Source organism: Plecotus auritus (genome assembly GCF_963455305.1).
Source record: "Plecotus auritus genome assembly, chromosome: 1".
NCBI lineage: Eukaryota > Metazoa > Chordata > Mammalia > Chiroptera > Vespertilionidae > Plecotus > Plecotus auritus.
In genome coordinates, this window is record NC_137770.1 from 21,192,679 (window position 1) to 21,209,414 (window position 16,736).

At 37.8% G+C, this 16,736-nt stretch overlaps 1 protein-coding gene across 1 annotated transcript in view; it reads left to right on the forward strand.

Moving 5' to 3' along the window:
- The window catches only part of CEP128 (centrosomal protein 128), a 384,557-nt gene that overhangs the window by 352,199 nt on the left and 15,622 nt on the right, over positions 1 to 16,736 (forward strand). Inside the window, exons 24-25 of the mRNA XM_080673796.1 lie at positions 10,917 to 10,994; positions 12,706 to 12,819. Of these exons, the coding sequence (XP_080529922.1) occupies positions 10,917 to 10,994; positions 12,706 to 12,819 (192 nt within the window). The remainder of the gene's footprint in view (positions 1 to 10,916; positions 10,995 to 12,705; positions 12,820 to 16,736) is intronic.

Sequence of the window (16,736 nt, forward strand, 5' to 3'; positions counted from 1 at the left end):
ATATCACCAAAATGTCCATACTACCCAAAGCAATCTATAAATTCAGTGCACTTCCCATTAAAACAGCATATTTCACAGACCTAGAAAGAACTTCCCAAAAATTCATCTGGAATAAAAAAAGACCCCGGATAGCCACAGCAATCCTGAGAAAGAAGAACAAAGTAGGTGGGATCTCAATACCGGATATCAAGCTGTATTACAAAGCCACTTTTCTCAAAACTGCCTGGTATTGGCACAAGAACAGACATATAGATCAATGGAATAGAATAGAGAACCCAGAAATTGACCCAAATCACTGTGCTCAATTAATATTTGACAAAGGCATGAACATACAATAGAGTCAAGACAGTCTCTTCAATAAATGGTGTTGAGAAAATTGGACAGATACATGCAAAAAAATGAAACTAAACCACCAACTTACACCATACACAAAAATAAACTCAAAATGGACCAAGGACTTAAACATATAATGGGAAACCATAAAAATACTAGAGGAACCCATAGGCAGTAAAATCTCTGACACATGCCAAAGCAATTTCTTCACTGATACCACTCCTAGGGCATTGGAAACTAAAGAGAAAATAAACAAATGGGACTACATCAAAATAAAAAGCTTTTGCACAGCAAAGGAAAACATCAATAAAACAACAAGAAAGCCCACTGCATGGGAGAACATATTTGCCAATGATATAAATGATAAGGTTTAATCTCCAACATTTACAGGGAACTCATGCAACTTAACAAAAATAAGATAAACAACCCAATCAAAAAATGGGGAACTGATCTAAATAGACACTTTTCAAAAGCAGACAGAAGGAAGGCCAAGAGACATATGAAAACCTGCTCAAAGTCACTAATCATCAGAGAGATGCAAATCAAAACAATAATGCGGTAACATCTCACACCTGTCAGAATGGCTATTATCAACAAGTCAACAAATGACAAGTGCTGGCGAGGATGTGGAGAAAAGGAACCCTCGTGCACTGCTGGTGGGAATGCAGACTGGTGTAGCCACTGTGGAGAAACAGTATGGAGTTTCCTCAAAAAACTAAAAATGGAGCTCCCATTTGACACAGTGATCCCACTTCTAGGAATATATCCCAAGAAACTAGAAACACGAATCAGAAAGGATATATGCACCCCTATGTTCATAGCAGCACAATTCACCATAGCTAAGATTTGGAAACAGCCTAAGTGCCCATCAGCAGATGAGTGGATTAAAAAACTGTGGTACATCTACACAATGGAATACTACGCTGTGGTAAAAAGGAGTTCTTACCATTTGCAACAACATGGATGGAGATGGAGAGCATTATGCTAAGTGAAATAAGCCAGGCAGAGAAAGATAAATATCATATGATCTCACTCTTTTGTGGAATATAATGAACAACATAAACTGATGAACAAAAATAGATCCAGAGACAGAGAAACATCAATCAGAAAGTCAAACCTCCGGGAAGGTAGGGGACAGTGGGGGTAAGGGGGAGAGATCAACCAAAGGACTTATATGCATGCATATAAGCCTAATCAATGGACACAGACAACAGGTGGGGGGGGCATGAATGGGAGGTGGGGGGTAATGGGGGAATAAGGACACATATGTAATACTTAATCAATAAAGAAATTTAAAAAAATTAGGTCCACAAAAAGGTTTTCTTCGCGTCTTTGTCTCTTTAACTGTCGACCAGTGGTCGGCAAACTCATTAGTCAACAGAGTGGCAAACCACGGCTCACAAGCCACATGTGGCTCACGAGCCGCAGTTTGCCGACCACTAGTCTAGACCATTTGATGCAACTTTACTGTCCCTCATTTTTCTTCCAGTTTTTTTTATTATTTCTTTAAATTTTGAGTCTATTTAGAAGCATTCTCTGTCCTCAAAATCAGTCAGTTTTTAAATTCTGTCTTTTAAAAATAATCTGTGCTATACAGTAAACCCTTGATTTTGCAGACCTCATTTTAACAGACTTTTGATTTAACAGACAAAATTCCCGGTCTATATGTCATATTGAAAATTAATATCCTGTTAATTTTAAAATGCTTTTAACCAAGATTTGCTTATAATTAAATTAACAGGTTATTTTTTTCATTATTAACTCACTGTTATTTTTAACAAATGTTAGCGAATAGGCCATATGTTGGAAAAAATGCTGTCATAATTTCGCCGACATAAATATTACATAACTACAACCATAGTCTACTCTACATATTTAAATTCAAGGGTCACCGCTGGTAATTAATGCTCCTCAAATGATTAGCACGTGATCACAACGCGTTGCTCCCAGTAATTGGTTCTGTTGTTGCCTGGCGTGATTTTCTCCAGCAGTTTTAACTTGTGTCAGCAATGTTCCCAAGTGCACTAAGCCACGCCCGCACCGTGTGCATTTGTCTTACTCGTGGTGGCTGGTAAATGCACACATTTACTAGACCTTCAATATAAATGAAAAATTACTATAATACATATAAAAAACTTTTCTATGAAATTAAACTTTTCATACATAATTTTATTTACACAAATGTGTCTACAAAAGTGTGAACAAACTAATTTGTCATTTTTTAAACATATGTATTCAGAAAACCCACTTTATTAAATACCAGACACTCCATCACTCAAATTAGTCCATTATATAGAGGTTTTACTGTATTTTTCTTCTCATATTTCTAACGTCTCTGTCTTTATTGACCTTTATGTTAAGAAGGTTCCATTCATAAAATTAAAATCTACTACGTATAATACAAAGTACTCAGCGCTGGAAATATAGGGGAAAATATAGTCCTACTTCTAAGGAATTCACTATCTACTGAAAGGGACAAGTAAACACACAGTTGGGAATTGATTACACATGTGATGGGAGATATGCATGTACATAGCAAGCATTGGGGATGGGCACCTAACCCGGACATGGGTGAGAAGTTTACAAAACAATAACTATTGTTGTCATTGTAGTCATAGCTAGTGTTCATTTTTTACTGGTGCCCCGCTCTGCTCTAAGTACTTTACATGTATTAGTATATGTGATCCTTGCAATAATTCTGCACTATGGGTATTATTATAATTTTTACTTACAGATGAGGAAACTGAGTCCCACTGCAGAGGTGTCCAGGAATTTCTTTAGGGACACAGCCAGTAGGTGATTCAACTCATGCCTGCTGGCTCAGGAGCCCATGCACTTAACTGTCCTGTTAGAGGAGGTGGTTACCAAGCCAGGTCTTGCACAGGGAACATCGGTGAACTGAACTACAAAGTGTATAGAGAACATTCTAGATATATGGATCTTCATGTGCCAGGTAACAATGGCACAGAAGCTTTGAGAAGAACAGCAAAAGTATGGAATAACATTTATGGTAATAGAACTGAAGCTAATTAGCAAGCAGTATTTAGGGAAAAACTGTAAAATCTTAATTATTTTAGGACAGTTATAAAGTGTGGAGAGGGGGAGAAAAAGCACATTCTCTGTCTGCTTTTGGAAGTGAGTGTTCTCAAAATACAAAATGACAAATATTATTTGGAGTTGGTAATTTGATGGGCAAATACCCAAGAAAACAAGAATGTCTTCCTTCCTGGTTTCCTTATGCAATCATTTGTTTTGCTTTCTGCCACTGAAGGGTGAAGGTTTCCTACCCCACTGATGTTCTTCGGTAAATATTAATCTCTAGAACCCCACATATGGTTTCCTCGTTATTTTATTTCCTCTCTATAAAATAATTTTTTTGCCCTCTTTCCAAATTTTTAAGCTTAAAAACCAGATCCAATCTGATTTGGAAAGAAGGTAAAGCTATAGTGGACTAAAGCTAAACTAGAAGGAGTCTTAGAGATCTTTAGATCCTGCTTTTCCCTTCTCCTGATTTGGAAAGCCCATGGGTTAAATGATATCCCCAGGTTCATACTGGTTATGGAAAAGCTGAGCGATATAACATGGTAACTCCTGATTTCTAACCACTGATCTTTTTCACTATATCTTGCTGCCTGTCCGCAAAAAGAAGACTTTCTATTACAAATAAAAATATTATTTGATTAATTTAAATAATCTAATGTTATGCATGTTCTTGAGATGTAAGAGGATTTGGGATAAATCAAGAAGTTTTGGTAAAGCACCATTGGCCTTCTGGAGGTTCAGTACATTCTCCCAATAAATTTCTCCTGGACCTCCACCCAAATGGCACTCTGAGGTGGGTCTCAGTTTCTGCTGCTCAACAGCTCCCCAGCCTGTCTGGAACTAAATACAAAATCTTTCGTGTGGCCTAAAAGACTCTCTAGGATCTTTCCCATGCATCTTTGTCCTCAGCTCACTTCTAGAACAGTGCCATGTATAGAGTAGGCATTAGTAAATGTTTGCAGATTGGACAAAGGAATGAAACTCTTCCCTTTATTGAGTAAGACACATGCATTCGTCAAGAAGCAATACCTCTTTATGGAGGAACTGTGTGAAGTGCTGGGGATACACTGGTGAGTGAGACAGATATGCCCCAACCCCATGATACTCACCACCCGGTGTCAAAGCAAACAGTAGTCAAATAGTCACACAAAGAAGTGTACATTAGCACTCTGTTCAAGGTCACACAAGGCTCATGATGCAATGGGCAAGTGCGTTTGACTTTTGCCTTCACTGAAAGATAGTAAAGTTAACCAGTCACTTAAGATTTGACATGTTTCAGTAGATGTAATATTTACATTTAAAAATAAATATTCAAGTGGGGTTAATTATATGCATGCTGAAGTATTTAGGGGAAAGTGTACTAATGTATAAAAAATAGGTTGTGTTAATGTATTGGTATGGGGATAGATAGATGGATTAATGTGTGATAAAACAAATATAACAAAATGTTAATAGTAGGATCTAGGTGGTAGATATACAGGTCATCTCTGTAAATTTCTTTCAGATTTCCTATATGCTTGAAAATGCTCATAATATTGTGGAGGTGGGGAGTAGTTTTCACCAGATAAGGAGACTCAGAGAGGGAAGAGTCTCCACTGAGGGCACAGAATCTACAAAAGTAATTTATGTGCCATTACACTTGTGACTTTTATGTTTTGGATGATGTCTGTAAAACAGTGAATGTTTCTAAATATTGGATATAGTATTAATTAAGTTTGCCCTGTTTCTGCTTTATACTCTGTTAACTAATCTTTATTAGCTATAATTTTAGATTGTCACTGACCTGGCTTCTGTATTTGAGTTACTAGAGTTGATGGTACCTTACAGACTCAGTGCACTTTTAATACCTGTTATTTGGAAATTACTTGCCAGTTTTAAGAGCACTTTCACATTCACGTGCTTATTTGATATAACAGCTATCCTGTGGGTGTGGAATCGTGACTTATCCCCATTTTGTGACTGAGTGAATAAGGCTGAAGCTTAGAAAGGAAGGGAAAAGTGATATTTCCCAAACAACAAAATGCAAGTAAGGGACGTTACTGGAACTGCAAGTTCATAACATTACTTTTAATTTGTGTAATTAAGAGATTGTGCATATCCACGAGCAGGTATGCTCATTTCCAGCTCAGCATACTTTCCACTCACCACTGTTCCTTGGCCAGCTTGGAACACATGTCTGGGACCAGTAAATCCAGAAGCTTAGTTTCTTTAACTTGCCACCTTAGTAGGCATTGCTAAACTCACTCTCTTCCAGGAAATCCCGCTTATACTGTTTGCCTATTATTAACAGACTAGAGGCCTGGTGCATGAAATTCGTGCATGGGCAGGGGGTATCCCTCAGCCCAACCTGCACCCTCTCCAATTTGGGACATCCCCCTCACAATCCAGGACCACTGGCTTCTAACTGCTCGCCTGCCTGCCTGCCTGCCTGATCGCCCCTAACTGCCTCTGCCTGCTGGCCTGATCACTCCCAATTGCCCTGCCCTGCCAGCCTGATCACCCCCCCAACTGCCCTCCCCTGCCGGCCTGATTGCCCCCTAACTGCCCTCCCCTGCTGGCCTGATCACCCCCTAACTGCTCTCCCCTGTCTGCCTGATTGCCCCCTAACTGCTTGCTCCCCCGAGCTGACCTAATCTTGCCCCTAACTGCTTGCTCCCCTGCCGGCCTGATCGCCCCTAACTGCTTCCTCCCCTGCCAGCCTGATTGCCCCTAAATGCCTCTGCCTCGGCCCCGCCACCATGGCTTTGTCCAGAAGGAAGTCAGATGTCCAGAAGATGTCTGGTCGACCCAGTCTAATTAGCATATTACCCTTTTATTAGTATAGATAATCACATTTTGAGGGCAAATGTTCTTAAATTTCTTTGCTTTGTCAGTATATTTTATTTTCAGTTTTAAGACATTTATGTGATGGCTTTAACAGAAATTAGATTGTGGATCTCAAGACACTCCTCTGGGTAGACCAGTTGTAAGGGTCTAATTCATTGTTCAGCATGCAGAGAACACTAAGCTGGTCCTCATTTTTCTTGGTATGTTATTTTTCTCTTATGTCAGGGGGTGGCAAGAAAAATATTTAAAGAGGGAATCTCAAGTATTTCATGGAGAAGAGATATGATTCTTTATTCCCTCTGTGCTCCTTTCTCCTTCAACTTATTCCTTTAAAAAAAATCCCCAAATTAAGCTAGCAATAAGGTCATGGGTTGGCTATAACATAATTTGGTTATATCTAAAAAATAAGAAAGCAATAATCTGGAATGGCAGATTCTGTAGATTTCATGTAGTTAATAACTTAAAAAATTATTTTGGCCCTAGCCAGTTTGGCTCAGTGGATAGAGCGTCAGCCTCCATACCAAATGGTCCTGGGTTCGATTCTGGTCAAGGGCACATACCTTGGTTGCAGGATCCTTCCCAGCCCAGACCCTGGTCAGGGCATGTCCAATCGATGTGTTTCTCTCACATTGATGTTTCTCTCTGTCTTTCCCTCTCTCTTCCAGTCTCTCTAAAAGATCAAGAGAAAAATATCCTCAAGTGAGGATTACAGAAAAAAAAGATTATTTTGAATGAGTGAAAATACCCCAAAAGCCTTCTTTACCAAATTTTCCAATGAAGATATGCTATCCTCAAATTTTACAAATTTTTGCTTTTTAAAGAATGTCTAGAATCGTGTTGCAGAACAACAAAATATAATTTGTTGACAAAACTTCTTCTGTATTTTAGCTCACATATAGGCAGTGATGTTATATTGCCACATTAGGTGGTATTTTAATTTAATAAGCCTTATCACCTCTTACCCCAAGATGCACATAAACACTTCTAAGTGGGTGTCTGATCTTTAGCCCTCTCTTATAGAGTTCCCTCTAGAAATAGAAGGTTTTTCTAGTAGTCCAAGAAATCCACACACCTTTGAGCATTGGGCCTCTTTGAAGAATATACATCAACAAAATGGCTTTGCCACCCTGTTCTCTGCTACCGTTGAGCTTGGTCCCAGTGAGTGTCTTACGCAGCTTGGATGAGAAGAAGGCCCTATGAAGCCAGTGCAGCTGTGCTGGACACAGTCGCCGCAGCAAAAAGTCAGACAGTCTCTCCTTTTTATGATCTCACCCTTCCTCTCCTTGAAACTTGTTTACTCAGGTCCTCTTACCATCTTTCAGCCATTTGTCAAGAAAATTTTGCAGTGGATCTCTTTCCAAATGAAATAGAATTGCATTTTTGAACCCAAATAAACTGCTCCATAGCCTTGTTTATTTAATATCTGTGTAGTGCCAAAAAATGCACACGCTTACTTTAAAATAAAAATATAGACAGCATCTTCTTTCTTTGTCATCTAAACCTCAAAACACTTTATTCCAACAGCACTATAAGAAAATGGCAGTTGTTATACATTCATAAGAAAATACACATGTGCAATTTTACAAAAAGAAGTGTATTTACTAAAATGTTCCTATGGTTAAATCTGTTTCTTGAGCTTTGTCTACAAGAAACAAGAATCTAAGAATAGCAGTGAAAACCCATTCTTATTCCTAATTGCTGCTATTTGTGTTGTTATGCTATATTATTTAATTTCCCAGTAATCTGAAACAAATGGAGGACTACAGAAAAATGTGCTATGGACCAGTCTAAACTGCTCAACTCCACAGAGTTTGGTGCAAGAGCCACAGGGCCTAATAGACAGGATTTCTGAACTTCACTGTTGTTTCTATCACCTGATCTTGTCCTTGTACTAGAGAAAAGAAATGCAATAGCAAACTTTTGCTTTTGGATTTTTAATAAAGAGGCCAAGGTTCAGTGGTTTGTATAGAACATAGTAACTCTGCCTTTGTCTATATTCAGCCAAAATGTATTGAAGCCACTCTGTGGGCAGGTAGTGTGCTGTACTAGTGCTAAATGTTACAAAAAAGAAAAGAGGGTGTTAGTATCATCATTTTTGTGTGGATGCAGTAACTTGGTTGACTGAAATTTTTAAGCAAAACTATATGCATAACATGTTTGATTTTACAGTAAGGAAAAAGATCATTTCCTTATTTTAATAACAAAATGAATTTAGCATTTAATCCAGATTCAGAGGCTCATTTCTGAATGTGAAAAATTATGGGATAAATAAAGGGAAATAAAATTTTAAAACCACAAGTCTGTTGGAATAATTGTTTATGAAAATTTTATTCAAGGCCTAAAATTTTGCTTTAAATTACATGGCATTGATTTATATTATATTGTGCAAGGGCCACGATACTTCTTGAGGAAATTTATAGTTTTACTATTTATATGCATATAGTATCGATGGTGGCTAAGACTCCTTGCTCTCCTAAAACTCTGTGTTGGGGCCTGTGTTAAGAAACATGCTATTTGATGAATCTTTCCTACACATGAAGAAGTGAATATAATGTTGAGCAGGAGGAGCAAAATCCTGAATACTTTATGTGGAACTTGAAAAAGAAAATATTCGGAACTTAAAGAAACAGCATATGACTTCCAATTTCAAAGTGGTGAAGTACCAGTGTTTGTGCCTTTCTCTCAAAGAATAACATTAGAAAAAAATAAGAATATGAAGAAATAGAAACCCTGATTAACACACGGATAACTAGAAGACATTGGTAACTTGAGTCGAAGAACATGGAAAGCAAAATGGTCAAGTGACTCAGAACACAGAAGTTGAAACGCAAATGCCTGTCAAGGGGACAGCATTGGAAAGCCAATATCATCACCATGCAGAATTCCACAAAGGCTTTTGAATTGGAGGTACAGGAGGAAAAGGAGTACATTGGAAGTATCTGCAAGGAAGAGTTTGATCTTTAACTCTCTGTCTCCCTCCTGGCCCCACCACAAACCCTGCAGAGACATAGGAGTATTCCCTGGAGAAACTTTGGGTTGAAGATGAAGCCAGAGAATAGCATTGGAGAGTAATAGGAGATTTAAAATAGGAATATTAAGTGAACGTGGGTATGCGAAGCAATGAGAACACCAGTTCCTAATCTTCTCTAGTTTCAGAAAAACTGAACTTCCCCTGAGGGAGAAAACCTTCATATACTCATAATTTGGAACCTCCACTCTCCCCCCCCACCTCCCAAAGCCAGTGACTACCTGATTAGTCTACAATTGAATTATGATATTATAGGTGTGATTTGCAATAATTGATGCTGTGCTATGCATTGGTGTCTAACAGTCCCTGACATCTCATGGCTTAATAAAGTTTGACGTCTCACTCCTATGAAGTCCAGAATGGCTGAGAGCTCTCCTCTATCTTGCAGCGATGCCATCTGGAGCATGAGGCCTCCGAGGATCTCATGGCAAAGACTAGGATGGAAGAGCCCAGCACACAGGCTCTTAATTGTCTCATACCAGAGGTGACACATGTCATTGTGCAGTGTTCAGAAGCATTCACATGGGAAATGTGGGAGGGCACATGGAATAAAGGTGGCCACTAACTTCTCAACAACACTATGCAAACTCATGTCTAGGTCCTCGTAATATCTTCCACTTCTCGTGCACCAGGGACTTGTATTTGATTTAATTTTAAATTTAAAAGCTAGTATCTATTGCTTACCTATTATGTGCTGGCCCTGTGACAGGGCTACAAATATAGATATGCGCCCTGACTGGTATGGCTCAGTGGTAGAGTGTCAGTCTGCACAATCAAGAGTCACGGATTTGATTCCTAGTCAAGGACATGTATGTGGGTTGCAGGTTCATTCTAAGCCCCAGTCTGGGCACATGCAGGAGGCAACCAATCAATGTGTCTCTCTCACATAGATGTTTCTCCCCTCGCTTCCATTCTCTCTAAAAAAAATATCAATGGAAAAAATATCCCCAGTTGAGGATTAACAAAATAAAAATAGAGAAATGCATATGATACAGCCTCTAGTCTCAGGATTATTCTATGATTTAAGCTATTAGTTTACATTGGCTTCAAAATAACTTTTAGATAATTTCCTCTACGTGTTTATATTGGTAGGTGTAAATTAGTGACTAGCTAATCAAAAGACTGTGTAAGTAATTGATTAATAACAGTATCTTTTGTTCCTGTCACAAATATTAATTTCAGATATTTCTCCCATGTCTTGAAAACCACCTCTTTTTCCTTTTAACTAAAATAATCATTGAGAACTCTTTTCTTTTTTATAATGGCAACATGTGAGGATCTCTAATGTGCTTCATAGATAAGTAACTGCAAATTCATCTATTTCTTGGTATTACCTTGTGGTTTATTTCTGATATTCACTGAAGCGGGTTTTCAAATTAATATTAATATGAAATGTTCCATAGAAAGTCTCATATAATATCAGTTGAAAGCAATTGTCCAGGAAGAGTTTTCATTTCTGACTCAGTCTTGCAAATGAATCTCATATACTTTGTAAAAGGAAGTCACTCTTCTGATTTAAAAAGATATATTTATCCCAGAAATACTATTCAATCTGTTCTTATTTTATTTTCTAAGCCTACAACTTGAACTACTTACACCAGTGGTACAACTGAATTTTAGTTGTTGGGTTCTGAGAGTATTAATACATTTTTTATAATGTTTGGTTTCCATATGTTTTCTTTTCCAGAGTACCCGCGTGGCCTTAGACCATCTGGAGTCTGTGCCTGAGAAACTGAGCCTACTAGAAGGTTTCAAGGACTTCAGAGTAAGAAAGAGTTGGCTTGTCTCTTTCAGTATTTTTATTTGAGTGAGAACACTTGACATCTTTCTGATGTGCAAAGAAAATTGTAGGGAGGGAGGAAAGACCAAAAAACATTGGGACGTTTCACACTCCATCTTATCAGAGATTATTGACATTTGTGACGTCCGGATTGAAAATAATGGGGCATATATTAGCACAATATAGGAAAATAGAGACTCTTATTCTACTCCTAGAAGCTCATTTGGCCCTCGGAAGCTTTAACTATGATTTAGAAATACCTATGAATTAAAAAAGGTTACACATTACATTGACAATAGATAACTTTTGTGAGAAACAATTTTAATTTACAAATTATCTTTGAGTTTCAATTTTTCGGAATACTGTTTATTTGAGAGAGATGATGGTGCACAGATTATCCCTGTACTGTGACATGTGAATTGAAATCTGCATAGAGTTTTAGATTTTATATCCCATGCCATTTATTGATAGAACTCTAACCACAAAGCTTTTCATTAAAAATCCAATGTGTGGATTTACCTACTATAGTTTTTTAAAGTTCCTTGCAGAGCCCTGGCCGGTTCAGTTGGTTGGAACATTTTGAAAGAAGTGGTTCAGCTCTATAATCCCACATTTAAGTATTACATATTTGTAATGGTGAAAGGGAGTAGCATTGAGTTCCAAGCCCCCATCCACCACAAATTGCCTAGCCTTGGGCAACTCATTCTTAGCTTTACAGGGGCTATAGCTTTTTTTACATAAAAAATGAGAAATTTGGAATTTTAATACTCCTTTTAATTTGGTACTATTTGGGGAACTAAGTCCCATGGATGATTTTTCTTACATACAAAAATCAGTTGCCCTCATTATAGTTTTCTAATTTCTCTCTAATTCATTACGTTATTGTCTAAATAAATGGCTATAGTGACTACTTACTGTATTTTATCCTCTTTCCTCAAAATGAAGGAAAAGAAGGAAGGAAGGGAGAGAGAGAGAGAGAGAGAGAGACACCAGCTGAGGAAATTTTGTGTTTTTTTTTTTTTTTTAATTTCTTTATTACCTGAATCTTTTACCCTTTTGCTTTTGAGGTTAGATGAGATATCCTTAAGTTTAAAAATCCATGTGCCATAATAGTTAAACTAGTTAAAAAGTAAAATGTTATTTAAGAATTAGTGAAAAATAGGGTGCTAGTTTTAAAGGTAACATTCTTTTTGATGCCAGGTACTACTAGGGAAGTGGCATGATGTCATTAATGATCATCTTCAAAAAACTTCATGTTACTTGAAACTTATTCCTTTCAACTAAACAGTGTCAGTCATTTCAGATTGGCACCAGGACTAGTTGTAAATAAAATGCAAATAACCAATGTGGGACCCTGGTTTATTTTTATCGTGTCATCCAAAGTGACCATTTTCTTCTTCATCAACATATGGTTCCCCTAAGTATCTCTCTAAACTTTAATTGTTTATTTTCTACATTCCAGTACTTTTTTAAAAATTTAAATTATTTATTGTTTAAAGTATTACATAAGTCTCCTTTTCCCCCCATTAACCTATCCCCGGCTGCCCCCACCCCCCAGCACATACCCTCACCCCCCTACTGTCTGTGTCCATCGGTTATGCTCATATGCATGCACACCATACCAATACTTTTATTCTAATTTCAAGTGCTGATTTTTCTTTCATCCACCAGTTTAGATGTGTTGTTGTTTTTCCAGGATTCCCACAGTTTATCCGAGAGAAACGATGGGAGGTACTCCAAATACAGAGTTCCCCGAGAGTCCCTTCAGCAGCGCCGAGACGAGCCCAAGTACAGAATCAGAAGCTTCAAAGTAATGTCCTTTATATACATGTTCAATCTTAGAGTATTTTCCATGTTCCTGGCTACTGCCCTCACAGCAGCTCCTGCAGGGTTCCTGTAAGAGAAGATATTCTTTGATGCATGAAATAGATTTTCAGTTTTGTGTGAGGAGAGAATAAAAAGATAGTGCCTATAACTTTTACCTGGGAACTAATTTGTACGTTTATGCTACTGTGGAGTAATATGTTGTTTGTCCATGGGAATTGATGTTGCTTAAGAAATCCTGAGCCAGGAAACCCTGGTGTCTTGGTTGGTTAAAGGCTAAGTGTGGATGGTTGGTTGCACTCCTTTGTGCGTAAGCCCAGCGACTCTCAGTGCTGAAGTCCCCAGTAGGTAAAGTAACATATAGAGAACTTTGTAAACTATAATCTTGGCACATACAGTCATCTGTCATTCATCATTCTTTCCATGAGGATATGAACTTCATACTAGTAACTAATGGGGATGCTTATAGATGAATTAGGTAACTTAAAATTTGGGGTGAGACCAATATAGGACACTAGGAAGATTTGACCATATTGACAAAAAAAGCCCACCATTCCCTTGATTCTCCTCAAGATCCACCTGGGCTGTGGATGATTTCAAACCCATTGGATTCTTAACAGGTAGAGCAAGCTTTCTCAGCCTTGGCATTATTTGCATTTGGGTGCGATAACTGTTGTAGAGATGGTCCCATGCATTGTAGGATATTTAGCAGCATCCCTACTAAGCAGATGCCAGTAGACTCCTCCATCCCAAGTTGTAACATCCATAAATGTCTCCGGACACGGCCAGATGCCCCTTCGAGAGCAAAATTGACTCCCATTGAGAACACTGACCGAAAGGGAATCCATCAATATTCAAATGTACATGCCAAGTCAATTTAGAAAAAAAAAAGCTAAAGGCTCTTTGGGCTCTTTTATATTCTTACAAACTTCAGTATGTACGAATGAATATTCATTACACTGTATCTATTTACTCATTACAGCCAAATAAAATATTTCTAAGAAGCTGCTGCCTCCTGAATGAAATTGGATAGAACACTCAGTGGATATAATGACTGTTCATTTCTATAGTCCTCCCTAGCATGCTTAAAATGAGCACCCCATTTTCTGATTCCCCAGAAAATTGAACACTGTTATGCCATATTATTCATACCCTTACTGTGAAGAGGCAATCCTATGGCTTTATAGCATCTTACCTTTGTTTTTTATAGATTGTTGTTAGGGACTCTAGTAGGGACCTTGTTGTTTCATATAACAAAATTTAAATTTGCTGAATCATCTCCCAGCATTCCCAGTAGTCTCCCACACACTCCAGCATCTCTCCACCACTTACAGGGGTGCTGCCAACTTAAAAACAGAAATACGGGGTTTGGACAATAGCGAATGATAATAACTACTCATTATTGAGCCAATCACATGAAATTGCTCTTTTTGTAGGTGTTGCACACTTTATATGCATTATCTCATATAATCTTCACAGCAACCCTATTGGATTGGTACCATCTCCCACCCCCCCTTTTACCATTGAAGAAAGCAGGGTTTTAGAACAATTAAATGGTTGAATCAGAATTAAAACCTCAATATGCCTTACTTACATTTGTAGCTGGAGTGGAAATCAAGCCTGATTTGTAAGTGAGGCCAAAACTTAGCAAAATCAGAAATAAGTTTTGCAGATAGGTAGTGCAAGTATAGGAAAGGGCCAGAAAGTGTATTATATGATGACGGTGTTCCACATTAGTACTATCTAAACATTGTAAAACATTGTTTCATTTCAGTGATGAATATGTAGACTGTCACCATATGTAACACGTGCCTGAAATAGTGTAGCAATCTAATAAAACGAATGTAAATATCACATTTTTTTGTAGTCATTAGAGATGGAAATGTGGGAGAACAATTTTGCCAGTTGCAGATACCAGTGATCATTTTTTTACATGCTTTTTATGAAAACAATTTATTTAAAAAGACTGGGAGGGGAGGCAGTTTCAAAAGAAGCATGAACTCCTATGAGCAGTGAGAAAGTTGTTACTCATTTCTGGGCTTCATGGCTAATCAGAAGAGCTACCTCAGGTTAGTCACAGGCATCCTGACCAAATAACTTCATTTATAAGAGGCATTGGGATTCTTTCTATGAAGAAAGAACGTGCCCATAAGTTATTATTTCAGCAGCTATTAACTTCCTACATGTTCTGCTAGGACAGGGTTCAGAGAAAAGGCACATTGCAGGGACTGAATTTGTTGGTTTTACTGAAAACTGGATCTAGGAAGTCATTTACTGAAAGATATAGTGTAATTCAAAAAACATATACTGTGCAGCTACCATATTACAAAGCACTGTGCTACTTGTTATAGGTGGTGATGCAGGATGTATAAAGATGCAGAAGGCATGGTCTTCTTGGAGAGAATAGTTATCAATTTGTCTCAATCCTAACAGATTTGGGCAGGAGCCAGCAAACTACCACCTAGGGGCCAAATCTTGCCTGCTGACTGCTTTTGTAAATCAAGTTTTATTGAAATACAGCCACACTTATTTATTCATGTATTGTCTTTCACACTCAACAGTAGAGTTGAGTAGTTGCAACAGAAACTATATGGCTCAAAAAGTCCAATATATTTAGTCTCTGGCCCTCTATAGAAAACGCCTGCCAACTCTTTGTCTAGAGAAAGGGGAAATTGCCAATCTGGTCTTTCTTCCTTTGCACATACATAAAACATTTCCTTTCCTTTATTTACCAATCAAATAAATACTGCTCATGTTCTTTGGAAAAATCACAATACTTATCCATTCATTCAACAAATATTCATTGTTAGCTGTGTGCCAGGAACTTACTAGATGCATGGGCCTCACATCATTAAAAAAATAGACAAAGATCCCTGCCTTCTTGAAGCTTCCATTCTAAATGAAGAATATTCATGTTTGTTGTTATTGTTGTTTTTTAAAATACAACATTCAACAAACATTTATTGCGTTTCTACTGTATACAGGCACTCTGCAAGGGCTAAAGAGAATGGTATAATAAGAAAAATCATTGCCAATCCTTAGGAATCCAAAGCCTCCACACACACAACTGTTGTGCAAAAGAGAAAGGGATAAATGCTGTTCTGGAGACCTCAATAGACTGAAATGGGAGTTCAGAGAAAAAAGAAAGATACCCATAGTCTTTTGAAAAAATGGTTTGTGATGACAAAGTACAGGAAAGTATTTGATCCCCTTCTCTTTGGAAGAGAGTGGCTATTAGCATTACAGTTGTACAACTCTGACTGTATTACTATTGACAGTCAAATAACTGTTGCAATAGGAGAACCATGTTGGCAACTGGCTTCTCGTATTGTTAATGTAGGAAGGCAGTGAGACGTCCACTATGACCACACTGCTAGTGGAGGGAAGGGTTAGCAGGAAGTAACTCAGGTTCTTTTACAATCCAGGCTAGAGCCATCTCCTGCAATTTGCTCTCATTGGCAATCACCAGAACAAAAACTATCAGATTTCTAGAAACCCATCGAGATTTTCAGCAGGAGCGACGTGCACAGTTGCTGAGAGCATAATGTAATATTGTACTAAGTTGACCAAGTAACTGGACCAAGTCTGTTCTAAAAGTTTATATTTAGAATTTAATTCAAAGCTGAATCTGACATTTTTTCTTTGTCTTTGTAGAGACAGAAGAGGCATTTCATAGCCTCTCTTTCATCAGGCCTAATTGGGTTTCTGTCAGACAGTTTTCTTCCTTGCTGTCCCAGCTGTTTCAGATAGAACAGAATGTTCAAAAGTCAGCCAATAGTATAGCATTGCTAATCTGAATTCACAGAGGAGCATGGTTTTATTCAAGAAATCCCCATTTGCTACCTTCATTTTTTGCTCTCTACACATACTAAATATATGGTTTTAATTAGCAGTGGGTTTTTT